General features: G+C 43.1%; 1 protein-coding gene across 1 annotated transcript; it reads right to left on the bottom strand.

Annotated features, from left to right (window-relative positions):
- Nucleotides 1-22,755: 22,755 nt before the first annotated feature.
- Nucleotides 22,756-23,232, bottom strand: LOC309603086 (uncharacterized protein C11orf87 homolog; the record flags this gene model as incomplete). Its single annotated transcript, XM_082337483.1, has 1 exon — nucleotides 22,756-23,232. The coding sequence occupies one exon, from the start codon at nucleotides 23,230-23,232 to the stop codon at nucleotides 22,756-22,758; it is 477 nt and encodes a 158-aa protein (XP_082193609.1).
- Nucleotides 23,233-23,433: the final 201 nt, after the last annotated feature.

Raw genomic sequence — 23,433 nt, 5'->3', positions numbered from 1 at the left:
AACCTGGAAAAAAACAACTGAGCAGATGGCTCAGTCATATCAAATGGACCATGAAACTGCATGCTCAGGTTCAACACCTCTGCACTGCATTTTGGAAGAGCTGCGCTTGAGGTAGCTGGGGGAGAAATGGATGAAAGGGGTCTTGGCTGTGCTGTGCCTGTTCAATGCAGGCTCGTTGAGCAAAAGCCTTACTGTACATGGAGGGCTTGGGGTCGCCCCTGCCAGAGCGGCCCAGAGCTCACCCACAGTCTGCACTGGAGTGTGCCCTTGTGCACAATCAGCAGGAGCACGGGCCCAAGCCTGACTGACAGCACCAGTAAGGAGGGCACCGGTAGCATGCTGAAGTGAGGGAGAGGTTTAGGGGTTAGTAGCCCCCTGTTTTGGATGGAATGGTAAAGACCTCCTTTTGTCTGCTCCATTCTCCCTCTTACCGCCGTGGATGGGATGGTGCTATTTTACTCCTCCCTCTGCTTTGGTCCAGCAGCACTACTGTGCCACACTCTGTCCTCCCTTCTCAAATATATACTTCCCATTACTTGCTACCTTCCTTTCTCTTGTACAAGATGTTCTCATTTGGCAGAACTGTCCCTAAAGTTTCCATGTCCTCATTCCTTCTTCCCCAGACCCCACAAGCTCCTGTGCCTGGGGTCACTCAGCGTTCTCCAGCTTCAGGCCACACTGGCCAACAGCCAAACTCAATCAGGACAAATCCAGAGCACGTCCCAAATCCTTCTATCTCTGTCAACTTGAACATACTCAAAGCACTTCACAGTATTTTGACTCTAACTCGAAATGGTCAGCCAAGAATTGAGGGGCTCCTTCAGGCCACCTGCATAAGTCCCAAAGAAAGATGACAGCTAGAAGAAAACCGTGCTTAAAAAATCACTTTGTCCTATTAAAGCAGATTTCAACTAATTGGAAACAATACACTTTTTTTTTTTTTTTAATACTTTAACCAAAATGTTGCCCTTTGGCTATGTTTATCATTGAAACACAGCCATTTTATGAAACAAAAAGACAGCACTGGATCTGGTTTACAGCCAATATGCTGAAGGCTTCAGGAACAGTTTTATCATCATTTAAATCAATTGACAATGCTGAACATTTTAAGAAAACAAAGGAGAAACCATGTAGGATCCTTGCAGTAGATAAGTGCTCCGACCAGTTCATAAATTATTTTATGGCCAAGTGGATCTGAACTGGCTGGCTGTTTCCTTTTGTCTTACATCACTAGGGAAGGACAAAATCTTGAAGAAAAAAAAAGTTGTCATCAGTCTTCAATTTTTTCTCTTTTATTTGTAAAGAATGACAATCAATATGTTTCATATTTATCAGTCATTTACAATGTGTTGTGATAAGCAAGTACTACTTTTTGGAAGTGGTTACCTGTCACTTCACTGTGCAGAGATCCAAAGCACCCTTCTTATGGCAGGGCCCAAACTCATCTCACCTAAACTGTGGCATTTAAATAAGCTGTCTCCAATCTGAGGCTGAATTGTCCTTCTGATGGTTATCTCCTTCCATTGACTACAGACAAAACTTAGGTCAAAAGCAATCCAAACAGACATCTCACTGCAGCACTTCCTTAGGGAGGAGGCACCAGTGTCTGTGGGTACTCTTTTTAGGCATCGTGCTATTGTTTTTATGTGTTTGTGTTAGGTAGACTAGATCTTGCAACTTGGTGATAAAAAGGAAAAGTCTGGGTTGGGAGAAGTATAAGACTCTGAGGACACTGGGAAACTATTTTCTTGTGGAAAACCTCATTTTAAAATGTACTTGATGTTTAGTCATCTGCAAAAACCTTGGCGGGTAGTTAGCATCACCTACAGACTGGGACAGAGAGCCCAGGATGTTATTCTTTTATTCCCACTTCTAGCACTGATCATTTGTGTGACCTTGGACAGATGACTTCCCAGTTCCATCTCCTCTCTCTCTACCTGCCTTTTAACTCTTCTGTCTGCTTAGATTATGAACTTTCTGTTACAAGGACTGTGGTTTTGTACAATAACCAGATGTGACAAGACCTGAGGACTATGCCCTGAGGACCATGCCCTGAGGACTAGGGTTCTTCAAAAGAATTGCCCTTTCCCAAGGCTCTTCCCCTGGAGGATGCAGGCAGAGAGGGCTGGTTGGAAAAGTTCTTGGTAGTAGCAGAGCAAGAGTTAGAGGGAACTCAGGACTGAAAGCTCTCCATGGCCTAAAAGTGATTTGGAGGCAATGCAAGCTTCAGGTAAAGATAGTGTAGAGGATTAGGGGCTTTTACTGCACAGTGTCTCATACAGTCCCAATGGAACCTACGCGGCATGATCAGGAAGTGACCAAACCCCACTGATCTGCAGAGAAAAAGCCAAGAAATGAGTGACTTGTGAAGAATGACTGTACTAAGTCTTCAGACTCAGTTAATGCTTTTAGAGCCTACCACGGGACATATTAAGAAATCACACATGCACTCTGTGCATGTCGTGTACAGACTGAGGCACCACACCTGATCAGAGAAATTCCATTTACATTAAGAGTCTTTACACCTCTGGCATTACCCTTTAAAGGAACACAAAACTAATTTTCAGTCCCCTGAAGTCTGCACAGTCTTAGTGTAAATGGCTGTGGAGACCTCAGGTCTTCCTCCCAAATATGAGTCCCCACCCCTTATTATCAACAAGGATGAGATGATGCCACCAGTTTTCCTTCCCCTCCAAAGCTATGCAAAATCTACACTTCTTTTCAGATGCTCCAGACTTCAGATATTCAGGAACTGAAATGAGAAATAATTTTGAAAACACACACCCCTCAGGCTGGCTGCACTGACCTCAGAACTACAATAGGGAAGTCTTTCAGCTGCGTTGACCAGCTCTGACAAGAACCTATAACACTTTACCTCTCAAATTGGTTTCAGTTCCCCAGGGACATTTCTGTCAAAGCTGAGTGCCACTTGCAAATAGGGACTGTTGCAATGTCCTTGAAAAAGGCACATAAAAATACACTTCAAACTTTTATAAAGCCCTGCAGTTTACACATGTTAATTATTGAAGGATTTATATATGATATTAAAATGAAGAAGTGTGATGATATGTGATCTGCGATTGATGAACTGTTCAACAATGAAAGACAGGTCCCTCGTTCTGGCATAGCAGAAGAGGGGGGTGCAGGTTTGATGACCTGATGATATTTCTTCCAGACCTATTTTCTGTTATTCTGTGGTTATACTCCATATACATACACATCACATATGGAAAATCCATGCATACAGAACAGATCTATGAACACTTGCCCTCATAGCACTTGTCTTTTTAAAACAGTTTTTTAAAAATGCCTAAACCAAGTTCCTTTGTTTACCATTCAGAATTTACATTTGACAGTTACAGTGCCATAATCTTACATCTTGTCATCATAAATACACTCATTTTATGACCATCCAGGAGAGTATCTGCATTAACATTGTACTGAAACACAGTGATTCAAGTTCTTGTTCTTTAGAATTAGTTTTCCTGTAAAAATGATCTAAAAATCACCTTGAATATGTGTTTCTTCCATTAGCAGCCCACAATTCAAAAAAGAAGGTAATACAAAGTATTTTAATTTGAAACTGTCAGTTTAATTCAATAGAAAAGCATGATATTTCTTATTAATATTCTATATGCCTAACTGCTCTAATAAGCAATCTGAAGCACTGCATGGGCAGTTAGGAAGAAAAAGCTTCAGCACATCGGATCCTTTGAAATGAGTAGATTATTCTAGCATGCTCAAATTTTACATGATGCACTTAAGAGCTCGTTTGTAAGAAGTTTTCTGCTCAGTGTTCAGTGAAACAGAAAAATTGTCATCAAAATTAGAGTAAAATAGTAGCATTTAGCATTACATGAGAAGCTATTATTATTGCACCAGCTTCTGGTCTTAATTACAATGTGTTTGTAAGAACAAGCTTGTTGGCCATTTACTCATCCCACCTCCATCTCTTCCTGTCCCTGTCTCCACTGTGATGGCCTTCACCTCCCTCCCTCTCCCTTCATGGGACATGATCTAATGGTGGAAGAGTTGCCACATGGCTGAAGTTTGCCCGAGGACTCCAGCATGCAATGCAGATGCAAGTCAAGGAATAAAGTTGAAGCTTCACCTGTGAAAAGAGCAGGGTGTTCTCTGAAACTAGAATGATACTGTTTTTCTTATCTTTGCCCCAATCAGAAAGTTGCTTTGAATGACCAAGTGAAGTAGCAAGCAACAAAGGAACAAAAAGAGATGTACCAGCTTTCTCTCCAGAGGTAACCAAGGCTTTTACAGCATTGACACATACTAAAACCACCATACGGACTTTACCCCTCCCCCAAGGAGCTATTCTGCCCATCTAGGATCAACACAGTGTCCCGCCTACTGCTCTGGAGGGACAGGGCCAATCTTAGGCCAGTGATGTGTCTTTCTTCAAGTGCTGAACTATTGCATGGGTATTAGATTGGCCATGGAAAAACCTGAAGATCCAACCCCAGGAATCCATGAGCTTCATTTGGGAGGAAAGCACGAGAACATAGACATGATCCTCATCTATCTCTTTTCAAAGCACTCCAGTATCTCCACTATCTTTCTCAGTCTCTTGAGGTAGGCACTGTACCTTCCTCTTATTGAGACTGCCTGGTCTGTCTTTGTAAGACTGGGCAGATGGCAAAGATGGAAAAGGAGTACCAGGCTCTACCAAATCATGCCTTTTTGATTGGATTCAAGGAAAAATTTCCCTCTTAGTGCAGTGGTGTGGGATTAGGTGGTGTAGGTTTCCCCTACCATCTCCCACAGGGAATGCACTGAACCATGTGAGTTGAGACAGTTATCTGGCAAGACATTTATTTCACAAGCCCAGTAAGTTGAGGCATCCTTCTGTACCTGCTCAGTTGCACTCCTTACACACAGATTTCGCCACACAGGCATTCAGCTTGCAAAGGGGACAATCAGGTCCATATCCTTTTGTAAATTAAAGAACCTGAATTCATATTTCTGGATCAGGGTAAAAAAGAAGAATATGGGCCTGGCTCATTGAGTCCCATCCCCTGCAACCCCAGATAACCACACAGTACTTATCCAGGTTAAAAGGGTGTGCCAAATTCCTCCCCATGCCGCAGGCCACAGACTACTCCCTATCACTTTAAAACAACCTTAAGGCACAGTTACACAGGAGAGCAAGTATATCACCAATAATGGGAAAAAAAAAGTATATTTCCAATAACGGGAAAAAAAGACTTAGTGGTTAAATAAAACTGCCAGCCAGGCTTTAACAGCTCTGCAAAATAGGGCAAGGGCAACTCTGACAATCTGATGGTCTCACCTAGAGAAAAATTATTCTCTAACCCCAATTTGGTAATCAGTTTATTCCTGAGTGCAGGACACAGCATACCTAAAGTATGCCACAGGAGGTCAGTTCCCGTTGGTCTTAAATCCTGTTTATAGCTATGATCAATGTTGAATGCATTAGAGAGAGACAAGAATACGAAAAAAAAAAAAAGCCAAATATTCATCAAAGGAGAAACTCAGTGTCAAAGGCTTTACTAAAGTCCAGTTAGACAACATCCACAGCCTTTCCCTCATCCACTAAGCGGGTCACCTTGTCATAGAAGGAGATCAGGTTAGTCAAGCAGGACCTGCCTTTCATAAACCCATGCTGACTAGGCCTGATCCCCCAGTTGTCCTGTACATACAGCATGATGGCACTCAGGATGATCTGCTCCATAACCTCCCCCGGCACCGAGGTCAGGCTGACAGGCCTGTAGTTCCCCGGATCCTCCTTCCGTCCCTTCTTGTAGATGGGCATCACACTTGCTGACCTCCAGTCAACTGGGACCTCCCCGGTTAGCCAGGACTGCTGAGAAATGGTGGAAAGTGGCTTGGTGAGCACTTCTGCCAGCTCCCTCAGGGCCCTTGGGTGGATCCCATCCAGCCCCAGAGACTTGTGTGTGTCTGAGTGGTGTAGCAGGTTGCTAACCATTTCCCCTTGCATTATGGGGGCTTCATTCTGCTCCCCGTCCCTGTCTTCCAGCTCAGGGGCTGGGTACCCAGAGAACAGCTGGTCTGACTGTTAAAGACTGAGGCAAAGAAGGCATTGAGTACCTCAGCCTTTTCCTCATTCTCTGTCACTATGTTTACCCCCACATCCAATAAAGGATGGAGAGTCTCCTTAGGCCTCCTTTTGTTGCTAATGCATTTATAGAAATATTTTTTATTGTCTTTTACAGTAGTAGCCAGATTAAGTTCTAGTTGGGCTTTGGCCCTTCTAATTTTCTCCCTGCATAACCTCACAACATCCTTGTAGTCCTCCTGAGTTGCCTACCCCTTCTTCCAAAGGTCATAAACTCCATTTTTTCCTGAATTCCAGCCAAAGCTCTCTGTTCTGCCAGGCCGGTCTTCTTCCTTGCCGGCTCGTCTTTTGGCACAAAGGGCCGGCCTGCTCCTGCGGCTTTAATATTTCCTTCTTGAAGAATGTCCAACCTTCCTGGACTCCTTTGCCCTTCAGGACTGGTTCCCAAAGGACTCTGTCAACCAGGCTCCTGAACAGGCCAAAGTCTGCCCTCCAGAGTTTTACCTGACTTTAAACCCTTCTTAGTATTTACAGCTAGATAGCTTGGGAAATCTCATCCAGCCCAACAGCTTTTACAGCTCCCATTCTTGTGCATCTCACCGTTCTGCCAAATGACCGATGCAAATGCATGAGGCTGAATTCAACTGTACCAGAGCTCAAGGGCTCAATGGTGCTAGTCCTCTGCAGCTGATTCACGATCAGGTCAATAGTGGGTGGGTGCAGGTGACTTGTTGGTAGGAGAGTCTCAGAGATAAATGAGAAAATTGTAAGCCCAAACTGGCCTTAAGCAGAAGATCTGAACTTCTTCTTCATCCATACAAATGGGCATCCTTGTATGATACCAGATGTGCTGGCAGCTGGTTTCCACAGAGCAGCTACAAGCTGCAGCAGCCAAGTGAACTGACTGAATACTTCAGTCTCCTGAGCGGTGAATGTGTCACCTGCCTCCAGTTCACACTAAAATGTGCAGCGTTTTTTACATTAATTAAGTGATTTACAGACCAATGTCACCATTACTCTGTGCCTTGGAGGGCAACACACCATGTGCTTCTACATCCAAGTACAGATAGTTTTGCCACTGCTGGCAACTCTGCAGCAGAACAGACAGCTTGTGAGCTGTGTCATTTATGAGCAGTGACAGAAATTGAGGTCACTCTTATTATAGAAAGGAACTTTTAAAAGAGCGTATCACTGTCCCATGGACAATGACATTTACAAATGTTCTGCTGTTTTCAGTGAGCAAAAAATATCACCTGTAGTGGTAATATTATAATGGAAATACAATGCTGCTGGAAAAGCAAAATCCAGGATAATATAACCTCATCCATGAGTTTCATGCTCAATAAATCCACTGGAAATTAAACTCAGCTGACAACATTTCAACAAGTGTTCTAATTTCCTTATAATCAAGAACATTAACAACCCACCATATTCATTTTCAATGGTTTCAGCTTCTCAACCTAGCATATTAGAACAATTCAACACATCTGGGACTGAATTAATGTCACAAACAATTCCATACACTTCGAATGATCTTCTTACTTTGCATTACATAGAAGACAGTCCTCAGAGCAAACAGTTAGCATTAAAATACCTCCCACTTGTGTAAGTCACCCTTGGAACAGAACTGAGCTGTTATTAATTAGCAGCATATCCTCTGTGTTTACACAGCACCATTTGTGTGCCTGGTACATGTGAACAAAATCACTACCCCAAGGAGCTTATAGATTAAATTATACAGATAGCTAACCACATCATTATAAACTTGTTATAGATTTGAATCTAAAAAGGAGGCAGAGCAAGACAAAACCATGGGGAGCGAATACATCTGTTTTGCAAGGGAATCTGAGCTAGGGTATGAGGTTATGCAAGGATATAAGCTGCTCTTTTAATAAGTGTATCCACTATAATATAGAATTGGGTGGGGGTGGAGGGGCTTTTCAGTAGATCAAACACTGTGGAGATGTTTAAAGCTAGATCCAATAAAAGACCTGGGCACTGCAACTTTTGGGTCTTGCCCCCTACTGTATTAATTGGGCTACATCCAACAAAGGATTTATGTGGCTAAAGCAGGCAGTGGTCCCAAAGGCATATCGAAATTCCCACACCTAGTTGCTACTTAACCCTGGAAGTGCATTAAAAATCAAGCCGATGTGCTATGTTTCCCAAATACCCAGAGTTTGCTGCTTCTGCCCACAGCCATGAGAGACTACCAGTGAGTGGCTCAGAGACATCATCAGGCAAAGCAAACCCTGAATGTTGTTTCACACCCATTTTTCCTTTTGTTCTTCGTTCCATAGCTTCCTTTCAACTTATCACCACACCGCTTCTGCAGAAAGGCTTTGAGTCTTTTAGTGACTTCTTCCTTTCCTCCAGCATGTACAGTGCTTTAGCTCTTTGAATCTGACCTGCATCACTCAGGAGTTAGCAAGCAATTTCTGCATCCGTCCATGAGAGTATTTAATGCCTTTCTTCAGACTACTGAATTTAGTTCCCATGAATTTATATGTACTAAGAAGTCCACTTTTATAGGACAAGTGGCCATTTTCTTCCAGTATCATGTTGGCTAATACCTTTATCTCTCTATGCAACAAACATCATGCAAAGGAAGAACACAGGTTGCTTGGGCCCAAACAACCATGGTAACAACTTTGCATACAAACTTCAAGCCTAGCTGTACACATATACACCCCGCTGCACTGGGAGATTTCCAGGAGCACACAGGGAGTGCCACTAGAGGCATCTAACTTTTTAGGGGGTTACTATCCTGATCCCACCAGTAAACCATAAAGTTTGATCTTTGATCTATAGAAAGGGGGTTTGTGAATCTTACAATATTTTCAGCTTATGACCAGCCTTAATTATAGTTGAAAACCCTGAGTTAATCCAGTGATGCTCTCTTTCCCCAAATTGCCTTCTTTCCTTCTTCACACATTTTTTAACCTTTCATGTCATCTCTTGAAACAAAGTGTGTAGGAGAGGAGACTGGAGTATTGTTTGAGGCAGCCTTTACCATTATGCACCTAACAGCGCTTGTCAAGCATATTGAATGTCCTCTATCAGCTGAATGTGTCACGCAGTAGTGAAGGTGTGCTATGAGAAAGCAAAGAGCAACCCTCATCTCTGGGAAATGCTAACCTTGCAACAAAAATACATGTGACATAAAAATGTGGAAATTCTTGTGGTTTTTTAATTGTCAGTTTCTGTGCAATTTTCTGGGGGGAAAAAAAAAAAGTCCTTTACACAAAAAGTCTATTTTATGGTGAAAAATATATTTTGTGGATCGATAGATTGAAGGCCAAAGGAAAGTGATATAATCATCTTGTCTGATCTCCTGTAGAAATCCATCTGAGGAATATCATTAACCAAAAATCTTTGCACCAGCCTTGTAATTTCTTTAGAAGTAATGATATTTTACAATAACATGTGGATTTAAACAGTACAAATGATAAGAATCTACCATAGCCCAATTCGTTATCTCTACTATCAAAAATATTCTCCATATTATACAGCATCAGCTTACTCACTTTGTGTCACATTACGTTATTTTATTCTATTCTAACCAACTACTCCCCATGAAACATATCTTCCCCACATAGGACTGTGCTCAAATCACCTTTCAGCTTTTTCTTGGTTAAGCAGAACAGATTGATTTTTTTTTTAGGTTCTCACTAGAAGGCACGTTTCCTGCACTGTCCTGTGGCTGTTTTCTGAACTATTTATCAATTAAAAGGAAAACGCCAGCTTCTTTCGGTACATTGTTCCTATCTGGATACCCTAGGAAATATTTATTGATAAGCATGAATGCTATTCTCTTTCTCTTAGGACAAACCAAAATGAAGATTACTTCTCAGCTTAAGCTGGAAGTGAATTGTTTTGATGCCGCTTGCTTATACTTTTATAAATAACCAGAAGTTTCAGTAACTGATGATTCTTTTTTTTTGAGGACAGAGATGAAAGCAGCTAAAAAAGAACAAATAACCCCAAACTTTTCTGAAAACCTCATTAACTTGAAAGTTGAATCTTGGGCTTGAAGAGGAGTCATCAGACCAAAATCTGTGTGTGAGAATTTATATATATGTATGTACATGCATGATACACATACATACATGTATATATATCATACACATCTATTTTTGTGTATATATATTTATATTTATATTTATATAAATGCAAAAAGCTGTGGACCATATGTGGTCTCTGTCTCTGTATGCAGCCCACTAAAGAATTTTCAACTGTCGTCATCCTTGAAAGAAGAAGACTGTTGAATTTTTTGCAACTGCACCAGAACCAACATGACTGTCTTGGCTCTCAGGAGGGCCTATTCAAGTCCAGAACTGCTAGTCCACATCCAGTCAATCTGGAGAATCCTGAGTTTCTACATCATGCTTTTTACCCAGGTCTTCAAACTGGCTGCTGTTGGGCCTTTTCCTGGTCACCAAGACCAAGGTGACTTTGTCTTCAGAGGTGAGGAGGGAGGGGACATTCATTTGCAACAAAGCCCTAGAACCTAATGGTTTTATTTTGCAAAACCCCTTAAATCCATGAATAAAAATCACAATTGCTAACAACCACTGCGCTCTTCATAGGAAGAAGGATGAGAAGAAACCTGGCTACTCTTAGAGAAAATGAAATTGTCTGTAATGTTAGGAGGTTATATTACCAGATTTTATTTGTTTCTTCTGTACAGTTACAGATCCCTGTAACTTTAGCCTAAAAATTGTCATAAAATGGCAAGCTTAATTCTAATTTTAAAAAAATCTAATGAGACAATTCTATGTTCTTAAGTCTTCTTTGGAAAATAAATTTGTGTAATCTACAGGTGAAACAATTTTCAGCTATTTAACTGTAAAAAGCCATTTGAACTTCCAAATATGGCAGGCCTGTTGTACACTAGACCCTCAAAACTATGAGATATGAATCAGGAATATTTGTGATGTAATCCAAATCCCATTGGAATGGACGTAAGCTTCCCATTACCTTCAGTAGGGTTTCGGTCCAGCCCTTGATCCATTCAGTGCAGCATCAGGTCAAAAAACCCTCAGCCTGCTTTGCTGTTAGTGAAATGCAGGGACATATTTGGAGGTTCAGCACAAGATTTTTTTGCTAAAAAGACATTAGAATAAGGGGGAAACAATGAAGGGAGGGAAGGGTAAATCTATAAAAATAGTTTATTTTGTAAGGCTAAATTCCACAGCGACCACAAACATCTCATTTATTTCAGCTGACACCTTCAGAGTAGGTACACGGTTGCATATGTAACACTTTCCCATATTTTTCCCCCAGGACACAGTTTTGTTTACACTCCCAGTGCTGTGAATTTATAACTGAGGCAATGTTTGGGTTATTACATGTAATAGGAACTGTATTTTCACAGATGGCTTACCTTCCTTGCTAGATGTCTGCTTTTGACAGTGTCCTAATAACTACTGCATATGCTAACTTCATTCTGCATATTAAAAAATATTGCCTTGAAGGGACAAACCCTTTATTTTTAGGCTACTTTTATAATCACTGAAACAACTTAAGAAAGTATGAACTGGATTCACCAGCACTTGCAAGCTGGAAATCAACTACAACTCTCTTTCTAAAAAATGAATGCTTCTGTGCCACTGGACCTGCCAGGCAGGAGACATGAATTACTGGATTAAAGTCCTGTTTGTGACAGACTGTAGATCATTTTGTAGTTATATGCCTCCAGATCCCCTTTTAGTCTTAGAAATCTATGATTCAGCTTCTGAAAAAGCTTCACACAACCATCACAATTATCAAACAAACCCCTAATTTCTTGCTTCAAAAGATTACAGTCTGGAAAACCAAAGAAAACAGACAATGCCTGGGGGTTGAAAAAAGAGCATACAAACAGCACAGATGGGCTTCAAAGGTATTGCTGAGCAGCAATGCCAAATCCAAACATTTCAAAACTATGAGTCAGTAAGTGAATTGAAATTTACTTACAATTCATGAGATGGGAAAAATAACTTATTTCAGTAACACCTGCATTAGTGTGCAGGCACATTCATAGAATCATAGAATTGTTTAGGTTGGAAAAGACCTTTAAGATCATCAACTCCAACCATTAACCTAGCACTGCCAAGTCCACCACTAAACCATGTCCCTAAGCACCACAACTACACCTCTTTTAAATACCTCCAGGGATGGGGACTCAACCACTTCCCTGGGCAGCCTGTTCCAATGCTTGACAAACCTTGAAGAAATTGAACAAGTTTTACCTAATATCCAATCTAAACCTCCCCTGGCACAACTTGAGGCCGTTTCCTCTTGTCCAGTTGCTTGTTACTTGGGAGAAGAGACCGACCCCCACCTCGCTACAACCTCCTTTCAGGTAGTTGTAGAGAGCAATAAGGTCTCCCCTCAGCCTCCTCTTCTCCAGACTAAACAACGCCAGTTCCCTAGCCAGTCCTCATAAGACTTGTGCTCCAGACCCTTCACCAGCTTCGTTGCCCTTCTCTGGACACGCTCCAGCACCTCAATGTCCTTCTTGGAGTGAGGGGCCCAAAACTGAACACAGTATTCGAGGTGCGGCCTCACCAGTGCCAAGTACAGGGGAACAATCACTTCCCTGGTCCTGCTGGCCACACTATTTCTGATACAAGCCGGGATGCTATTGGCCTTCTTGGCCACCTGGGCACACTGCTGGCTCATGTTCAGGTGGCTGTCAACCAACACCCCCAGGTCCTTTTCCACCAGGCAGCTCTCCAGCCACTCTTCCTCAAGCCTGTAGCGTTGCATGGGGTTGTTGTGACCGGCAACAGGTGCAGGACCCAGCACTGAGCCTTGTTGAACCTCATACCATTGGCCTCAGCCCATTGATCCAGCCTGTCCAGGTCCCTCTGTAGAGCTTTCCTACCCTCCAGCAGATCACCACTGCCCAACTTGGTGTCGTCTGCAAACGTACTGAGGGTGCACTCAATCCCCTTGTCCAGATCACTGATAAAGATATTAAACAGAACTGGCCCCAATACTGAGCCCTGGGGAACACCACTTGTGACTGGCCGCCACCTGGATTTAACTCCATTCACCATAACTCTTTGAGCCTGGCCATCCAGCCAGTTTTTTACCCAGCAAAGAGTACGCCTGTCCAAGCCATGAGCAGCCAGTTTCTCCAGGACAATGCTGTGGGAAACAGTTTCAAAGGCTTTACTAAAGTCCAGGTAGACAACATCCACAGCCTTCCCCTCAACCACCGAGCGGGTCACCTTCTCATAGAAGGAGAGTAGGTTAGTGAAACAGGACCTGCCTTTCACAAACCCATGCTGGCTGAGCCTGTCCCCCGGTTGTCCCACACGTGCCACGTAATGACACTCAAGATGATCTGCTCCATGACCTTCCCCAGCACCGAGGTCAGGCTGACAGGCCTGTAGTTCCCCGGATCCTCCTTCCGGCCCTTCTTGTAGATGGGCGTCACATTCACTGCCCAAATGCCTGTCAGTTGTCCTCCCCCAACAGTTTTTGCATCCATTGGCTAATTCCAACTACGTTTGACAGAAGAGAAGAAACCTGAATGGTGTTGACTCCTTACAAGATCTGTGGGTGGCTGAGTTGGGGGTGAAGCCCATGCTGGTGGCTGCACGGGGAGGAAGGCAGGGGTAACTGGGACCTTGTCTGCACTGATCAATTCATACCATGTGCAAGCAAACCAGGTCAGGAGTGGGAGCTGCAGACATTGTATGGGGCTGGACACACAGGGGAGCAGGGGGATATCTCGGCAACCATGGAGCAACTCATTCAAAGGGTAGAGGGATAAAAGCAGGCTAATGCGGCTGGACAGTATGGGGTGAGAAGCAGGCTGTGGCCATTGTGGCAGAGGGGTGTGACAGTACCCAAGAGTCAGGTGAGCCTACAGCCACAGCAGGCTGTCTATATTTTAATCTCAGACATCCATGACATGGATATTAAGCACCAGATAGACTAAATGGGACTCATAAGCCCTTCCCAAAACTGTGCTGATGGTTTTAGTGCCCCTGCATCCTTCCCCTTGCTGCTGGATGTTACACCATTGCCATACCAGTCCTCCCTTGCGACTCGCTAACTCATTCACTATCCATCTGTGCAAGTGTACCATAATTTGCATCAGAGTAAAATAAGTTACTGATGACCTAACACTGAATTCAGGTAAAGTGGTCTGGAAGAGTGCTGGCAGTGGACAGGAGACAGGAAGGCAAATGGAAACCTCCTCAAGCTGAGAAGTTACTCAGGCCCACGTGCTGTGAAGTAAATCCTGGAAATTTTCCTTACCAAATCACCAGTGCTAACCCAGCAAGATCTTTGTTTTTCCAAAAGCTGTTTTTTTCCATGCCTTACATGGTGGGAGGTGAGTGTTTTCTCTCCATTTTCCTGTTGACAGCTATTGCAAGTTCACCACCTCTGTCAGTCTGAAGGACCTGAATGAGGGCTGCATGCTCAGGGAATCTGAACTCCTCCTCCTGGCCCCTCGCTGCAACACCTGGTGCATGTCAGTGGAGAAGAAGCACAATTCTCTGATGGTGAAGTGCCCAGGCTATGAACAAATAGAGATTTGTCAACCTGGTGTCTTTCAGAAGCTCAGCTTTCTCACATGGATTACGAGGTCATGTTGCTTGCTTTATTTTGATGTAATCTGAGATTCTGCTTTCCAGAACATAAGAAGAAATCTTCTGAAAAGAAATAGAGAAGGCCTAATTGGAGCATAATGATCTCAAGAGTTTCTCTGGAAGCTGTAATATCTGAACTTTTCATTTATAAAAGACATTACACTCAGATCTTATAACAAAGGAGTTGTGTGGTACTGTCATGTTTTCTCACTTGCAAGCGTATTGGCCTAAGGAATCTGCTCCTACCCCTGCAGTACGGCTACAGCGCTATGCAAACAGTAATACTAAAACCTATCTGTCACATTTCAGCCACCTTTTCCACTCCTCTGCTAGGTTCATCATCATCCCTTTACCCCAAGAGGAACTGACTTTAGAGAAGCTCTGCCAGGCAGGTAATGGCCCATAGAGTCAGCTCAGTTCTAGAGGTATATAAATCCAGAATAATTCAAGTGGTGAGCAGAGATGTTTTGAACTTGTTTCACTGTAGATAGGTGAAAAGCATGGCTGTCTCAGGGTTTACATGTTTCTTGTTTTCTGTTCAAATGTAGTCATTATTTACAGATTTTTGCAGTGACCCCATATGATCATCTGCATGGTTGTCCTCCTTTACACATCACCATTGCCAGATTGAACAAGCTCCAACACATGTGCTGGAAGTGAAGGCTCCCCCATGCTGTTGCTGAGGTCTGTCAAAAGGATGGTTTAATAGAAACCGTATTTCTATAATGAAAACAAATAGACTTTAAACAGTTCAGCTGGAGTTCATAGAGAAGCAGAGGCTCACTGACTGATTTTTCTAGCTGAGCAGTAAAGTAAAAGCATATGTCTAATAGCATTCGAGACCATAAGTAAAAGAATGGATTGTGATAATCTGATTTAAAAGAAGAAAATGTGGACCGGGTGGTCACCCATTACTAGACATTCTGTTGACCTTGTCTGTCTCCCAGGTTTTACATATATATTTGCATATTAATACTCATATTATCATCACATCCTCTCATTTATTTAGTCTCCCCTCTGTAATTGATATTAACTTGTATTTTTCCCTACAGTAGTGTTCTTGATATGAAAGAATGATGATCTCTCAGCAGTTTCAGCCTGTAGTCTAAGGCTGGCAGCTTAATCAGGAAATGTGATGTTGTTCCAGAGCCAATCGACCATGTCAGGAAGCATGCTGGGATTTCTCAGACTGTTTGAAGCCCAGCACTTTCTCAAAAGCTTCTGCCTTGTCACAGAGATCTTGATACTATATTAATATGGTTGGGGTATGGGTAAATGCGTGACAATGCCGGATCACAATGAGGGTAAAGTCCTACTGTATCTTTGCAGAAATCAAACCAACAGATTGCTTAAAGAGAGGAATTTTCTAACGTCAGAGATGATAGGCTGAGATTACCCATTGGAAGGAAGAAACAAGCCTGGCCAACATAGCCCATGTTATGGAAAGACTAACCAGACAGGCTCTCTAGTGGGGAGTCAGATCCAGAGAGAATAACAGGACACAAAGAAAGCTAAAGAAAAGCAAGCGTGAGTGTGTCACAGCGGTGATCCTCCGCTGTCCCCCACAGGAGCTGAGTATAGACTGTGAGTCAAAAGACAAGAGAAATCCATGTGCCCTAGAAATACTAACTGCAGCAATCAAGAGTCTGATGACACTGGCAAGGGATGGAGAGCCAGCAGGGAGTCAGATGTGGTATCACCTTGGGCGTAGTACGGGCCCCACTGAATTCAGGGAGGTTTTGCCATGAACGTCATTAGTGAGGGGATTACTCCCAAGAATTGCCTTTTCCTATATTCTTATGACCTTAGTCAGCACTCTGCTCAAAACCACACAAGGCTGTTTTCTGCACTGAAAAAAGTGTTATGAGTGATGAAATGGCAAAATAAACAGTCGTCTTGGCTCTCCTTCATAATACGTATTCCACTTCAACTTAAAAATTAAATTGAGCCTCTTGGTGTGACTGTTCAAGCGTCTTGCCCAGCCATCCGTCTCCCAGCTGTGCACGGTACCACTTGGACCTCGCTGCCAAATGTAAGCACTTGAATAATTCAAGCCAGGTGATTAGCATAAAGACTCTCTTAATTTGTATTACAGTATCAGTATTTTGTTAATGTATATGAGGCTTAATTTATTCATTTCAGGGCTGTATATTTGCAGGTTCCATGTCTTTATTTAACAGAGAAGTTATACATTGGTTACTACATAAATAGCTTGGAAGCTGAGGGCCTCACAATGTGTGACAGAGCCAGGAATAAAATGTAAAGGTGCTCATTTACACATCATGAATTCATCCTCCAGCACATGCTGCTTTTATTGTATTATAGAGACAATATTTTCTCCTTCTAACCTTCTATACTTACCCCTTATTTACAGTACTCACAATCCCCTAGGATAGTTTATTATTTTTAGATTACTAGATGTTTGGAAAGTTTTAACCTGTACTTTGTCAATGACTGTGTGTTAGTGTTTTTTGCAAGGCTAAAACCATAAAAGAAAGGCAATCTACCTGTTATATGTGAGTTCTTTCAGAAGATTTTATGTTAAAAATTTGCTTGACTGAGCGGGGAGTCTGAGAAACAGAGGACAAAGAATTACTGTGAAACCAACCTACAGGATTTTGTTCTGCTGTGCAATGTGAAATCTTTTCCTGTTTGTATATGTGCATTTTGCAGTGCTTGCTTCAAATTCTTTGTCCTCTTTAGAAAAGTAAAATAATGAACAGATTATATTTCTCCATTTCAAGGAAGAAAACAACAAAGAAAAACCAACTGGAACACCGGATTATATAAATAAAGGCAATTTTTACTGACAGTGTTCTGATCCAAATATTTATTTATTTCCTAACTCATACAAAATTGATGCTTGTGGAGGTATTGGGTTAAAAGGGTTGGAAAATGAATTCTTCTAGTTATCCACAGAGAACATATAGTACCAATGAAGCAATGAAAACTTCTTTGATTTGAATAAGAAATATATTACATATAATTTACAGAAATGAGTGTCATATAGAAAATTATGTTTTAGAGCAATGGTATCAGGAAGGAGATTGATATTTGTCTCTGCTGTGGCTGGAATGGGTCGCCCTTCACCCAGGTTCATCCAGTGGATGGGGAGGCTTCACTTCCATCACCCCAAACAGGAAAGCTATTACCATTGCCAGGCATTCCACCTGTTTGCTTGTCAGACAGTCACCTCTCTCCTCAAGGCTCATACACCATCCAGTTTTTGCAAGTTTGTAACACACTTTCTACACTATTGAGTTTGGCTGGATTCAGACCAGAAACCTACATGTAAAAGACTAAAAACAGAAGGAGGCTCTGTTCTACTAGAAATTTATTTAGTGATCAGATGGAAAGCTTGGCTTCAGGGAAAAAAAGAGTTAGATACCAGAAAGAGATGAGAAAGTCAGTCCTGGATAAAAGTAGTTCTAATTTTTAACATAAATGAAAGCATTATTAAAGGTTTGTATATGAGTCATGCCAAATTCTATGTAGATGAGAAATGTAATCAAATGGTATCTAAGTCATTATAAATTTTGCTATTTACACAAAAGAGGAAAAAGAATGTTTCCTACTTCGTTTTTCATGTGTCCCTTCATATCTTGCATACGTATTAAAATGCAGGGTTTCAAGTACCCATAGAAAAAATACAAACGTGCAGAGAGAATAACCATTAGAAAGAAAAAAAAAAGCAACCAAGTCCTATAACTGGATTTAAAATAATACAGTCCTGTCTAAAGAGTCAAGTCATGTTCTTTTTCCTCCCCACATAAAAGTTGCACTCATATTCATAACAACAGAAGGAGAAAAGCACAGCTGCTTCAAAACACTGGACATAGCTTTCCAGAAACAAGATAGCACTCAGAAATGCTACGGAAAACATTAATCACATAGTAACTTCCTATTTACATTAAAGATAGTAGCCTTTAAAATTAATTAAAAATAAAAGCAAAAAAAACCCCAGTTTTTAGCCATAGGACAGTTTTGCCTCTAATGTGGAGTCTCTGTTCTTTGCTTTTTATCCAGCATTTCTTTCCAGATATATATCCATATATACAGATATATGTCTGAGAGAGATGTATCAAAAGCTAAAACATGTCTGGATGGAGAGCCTGCAAATTTCATCTGAGACTACATTTGCAGCAGACAAACCCCCACAGAAAAAAATGCTGGAATGACACATTTTAATGAAATTACATTCCCTGTCCATGATCCACATAGGATCCATGTAGAAACCTACACGCCTCAGCCTGTAGAAGCGGAGCTGACAGTAGCATTGCGAGTTTCCCAGTGCCGCCAGGCTGAAGGATCCCAGCCCTCATGGTTTCCATCCCCACGGAGGCTGCCGGGACGGGTGCAGAGCAGGGACAGTGGTGGTGATGTGGAGAGCTGTCACCCTCCCTGTGGACTAGAGATGGGATCCAAGTCCCTTGGCAATCAGTGGAAGCCACTCCCGTTGATGCCAGTGGGAGCTGGACAAAGTCCCAGGGCAGCAGCAGGCTCGGAGGATTGGGAGCGCAGGATGAGGCATCGCCAACTCTCTGATCCAGCCCCAGCGCTGCCACTGCACCGTCCGGTGGGATCTCAGTTCTCACTAGGATCTACAAAACAAGTCACTGCTGTCATGCTTCTTCCATGGGACGGCAGCTGGACCAGACAGGAACTGCTGAGCGCCACAGCGCTTCTTATTCTTACGCATGCAGGATGCCAGTGGGCAACCAGCCCCAAGTTCTTATTCAGAACCAGGAAAATCCAGCCGGAGGATGTGCCCCTTAGCAGAGGAAAGACTGTCTGTTCTTCCAGCAGCCAGCACTCAGCTGCCCAGTCTCCATCGTAACTTGCCGAAACCAGTGCAAATTCACAGGAAAAAGAATGTCCGCATCAAGAGGGTATAAATCCTTCCTTACGTACGAGAATGGTACAAGCATTTACCCGACATCTCTATCAAATATCGTAGAAAAGGTTACACAAAAATATTTAAATATATGGATACAGATACATAGGTATTACACTTGCATAAAATATGTATATTCAAAACCCTTTGGGCAGTTTCACAGTTAGCTGAAAATGTATGCTTTAGAAATATGAACAATTTCCTACACTTTTCTAGTTTAAGTAGGAGGGGGGAGGGGAAAGAAGCATCAGCCTTATTAATACTGAATGCTAAGTGCAGAAGTTTAGCTGTAGCTGTAGGGTTTTGAAGCAATTGATTTGACAGAACCTCCAAGCATAAACTCTGTTTTAAAAATCCACATCTATTCCCTAGATTGCTTATTGTTTCATGAAAATGAAAACCTACGTGTCCTGCTTGTATCAGCTAGGTCTCCTGAGACTGTTCAATTAAACCTCATAAGCTTGCAGTACTTCAAGATAGGATTGTGTATTGGGAGTACGCAGGAAACTTATTGCAGTATTTCTGCGTGATAATAAGAATTTATAACTTTTCATATCTCGTGTAATTTAACTTTAGAAATGCAAAACCTTAAATGATACCACAAGAAGCTCACAGTTCTGAGAAAATTAAAGTCAGTATGAAATTTTACTTATAGACCACGTAATTTACATAGATTTACATAAATACAGAGATATTAAAATATTAAATCAAAGCTAATTAACAGAGGATAGAGTTTTACATAACATATTTTAATTCTTGTTACATTTTTGCAACTACTTTTAGTGTCATTAGATTATATAAATAATATATATACCTATATATCCATAATATATATAAAGATATATATATCTATCTCTCCATCCTTCTTTTTTTTCTTCAAAAATAGGGCAATTTTATAACTGCAATGAGATGTGACAAGCAGTACACTTCTGGGGAATTATTGCATGCCTTGAGTGCATAAGGCAGAAGGAAGAGTATCTGACTTCAGACACTAAAGAAGTGGAATCATCAACCAGAAATGCACTGGAGTGGTTTGGAACATCTTATTGCTTTTATAAAACTCAAAATTATACACTGTTTTGTTTTTTTTTTTTTTAAAGGCACAAAATAAAGGGGAAAGTAATATCTCTCTGTTTAGTGGAGATCAACGATCAGGAAGCTCCATTACTGTTTACTGAACACTCTTCATTGTCCTAAATCTATTCCCTGTGGTGCAATACCGTGCTGCAGTTGCATAAGGAGGTTAAACACAAAAGTTCATGCATCCTTTATTAGGGGAAACAAAACAAAGCCAATTTCCTTGCCCAGCAACAATGAAGTAGCCATTAGCATCCGATCATACTGGCTGGCAGCGAGAGTCAGCCATCGCTCCCATCAAACTGCAATGTGCAAAACACCATTCGGTCGCAGGTACGCTTGCCACACTAACCTCAGCTGGTGGAGCAGCTCCTTGAGCTGGATGATACAGTACTTGCCTAAAACGCTGGAGGGACGGATCCAAACTCAACAGCAATTTCCCATCAGACCAGGCAAGACTGGAAAGGGGTAAAACTGGGTAACAGAAACACTGCCCTGAAAACTCTGCATTTGGGGGCTATTAGAGGATTACAGAGCACTTCTGCCACCCTCTTTCCCTAATTTAAATTGGTTACCAGCATTCACTCCTGGCTCAGGGCCCCACACCTTCCGGTGCATGTGCCTGGGATTTTTTCTAGCCTACCAGCCACCCTGGGAGGCAGAGTACAGCAGAGAGGGAATAAGTGGATACAAAATACTAAAAACTGTGGACTATTACTGTCTCTTCAGATCACTTTGAATGCTGGGATAGAAAGGAAAAAAAAAAAAAAAGAAGAAGAAATCCCTTGGGATCACTTTTTCTTTGTTGTATTTTTTAGATGTTAATATGCACAGTAGAGGGCTGCCTCTGCTATGATACCACACAAGATGTTTCAAAGTTTGGATATGGCACTCTGTTAAGGCACCTTCAAGTAATGGTCATTGATTTAAGCGCTAAGCAAAGCCGCATTTTCTGTACCCGATGCTGCTTCCTCCAACACACGCAGTACTAGCAGCCACTCACACCTGCCATCCACAGACAAAAAAACTCCTGGTGCTTGCTAGGGAGAAACTACACCAGCCACTTCTGCAATAAATATTTGCCAGGGTTTAGGAGTGGACATTTCGCACAACTGCGTTGTTTGTTTCCCAGAAGGGGAAAGGGGAGAAAATTAAGTGTTGTCCGTCCCTGTCTACTAGATTAGGAGGGTTAAAAATATCTATCAGCCTAAAAAAGTAGAAGCCAGCTCTGTACTGCTGCAGAATTCCTTGCTGGGAGGCGAAGCTGTAAACGCAGGCGTTCAGTGCAGGGTGCCTGGTGCAGAACTGGATTTGTTTCAGGACCAACAGGAGGTACAAGGACACCCTCCCCTGGGAGACGACAGGCACGTTACTGCACATCACCTCGACCTGCCACACAAAACGGTCCTGGGTGTGTTTCAGGTTTCATGGCATGGGGATGGGGGGGCATTTGAAGATGAGGGGAGCTGAGGGGAGAGCAAAGCCCGGGCATTGCTCTGTGCAGACAGCTCGCTCCATTCCCCCGGACAGTGGGATGCTCAGAGCTGCAGCTGGGGGGCACGGGGCCGTGGGGCCAGAGGGCGCTTGCAGTTAAGCCCAACTAGGGGTGGCCATTTCTACACAAAACGATATCCAGTCCTGGAAAGGAGTGAGAGGGATGGGACAGGGGCATAGGTCCTAGCACAAAAGGAGAGACCAGGGTGGGCTGCTGCCCTGCTCTGAGGGGACAGGGGGTCCCAAGGCACCCGCCAGACCTGCCTCTCCCCCCACGCCACTCACCCATGCCCCAACCCACGCCATGCAATGATGACACAGGGTGCAGTGGGAATCCCGAGAGAGTGGGATCGTCCCGATCCTCAGGGTAATGATGTCCAAGGAAAAGGGATCCCCCACCCCGACCCTCTCCTCCAAGTGGATGACGATATTTGGTAGCTGTGTGCAGCTCCTTCTCCAGTAAAAAGACGCATCCTTTCCTCGCACAGTCAATGAGAAACGCAATGTGATCTATCATGCGCTTGGATTGTGGGCTTGTTCGTTCATTTGAATTAGCAATGTTTTCTTCTTCTTCGGGGACTAGAATAATCACTCAGGTATTTACAAACACCAACCAGCGCCTTCGCGAGGTCTCCCCCAAAACATCATGACAAAATCACCGTCTGCAAGAGCCCCGCACCAGCTGTGTCCAAACAAGCCTGTGCTTGCTGAGAGCTCGGGGCTGCCAAGGGAGAGGGGCGCTGGATCTCCGAGTCCTGGGGGGGTCTTCCCAGCCGGCTGTCTCTTCCTTGGGGTGCCTCTCCCTGCACCCCCGTCCCAGGGTGCTGGCTGCCGCTATTGCTGCTGCGGGTGCAGTGGTCCCGTTCGTACTCCTCCTGAGCCTTTTGCATTTTCCGCTTCTTCATCTTCCTCTTGTGGATGTGGAAGGTGGTGAGGGAGAGAAGGATCAGGCAGAAGATGAGGGTGACCAGGACAATTAAAACCACGGTGGATGAGAAGGACTGGAAGAGTTGACCCACTTGCGTGATGCAGGTGCTGCTGACGTTTAAGGTGCCAGATGTCCTGTTCAGAAGACAAGGCGGCAGGGACAGCCTCAACTCCTTGGAGAGCTTGGCACTCATTGAGGAGGCTTCGGAAGATGAGGATCTTCCTCCCCTCTCTGAAGACGCCTAAATTTCAATCAGTGCCGGGCTGCTGGCGGGCGCTCGCTGGAAATGCCCGGGGTGCTGCCGGCTCAGCCTCACGCTCGCTCTAAAGTGACAGAGCAGCCTGCAAAGGGAGCCGGACACATCAGCGCTCCGAGGCACCCACCCTGCGCAGCT

Source organism: Platalea leucorodia (genome assembly GCF_965183815.1).
Source record: "Platalea leucorodia genome assembly, chromosome: 2".
In the NCBI taxonomy this organism is placed as follows: Eukaryota; Metazoa; Chordata; class Aves; order Pelecaniformes; family Threskiornithidae; genus Platalea; species Platalea leucorodia.
Note: the sequence above shows the minus strand (reverse complement) of the source record. Positions and strands in the feature narration are given on the sequence as shown.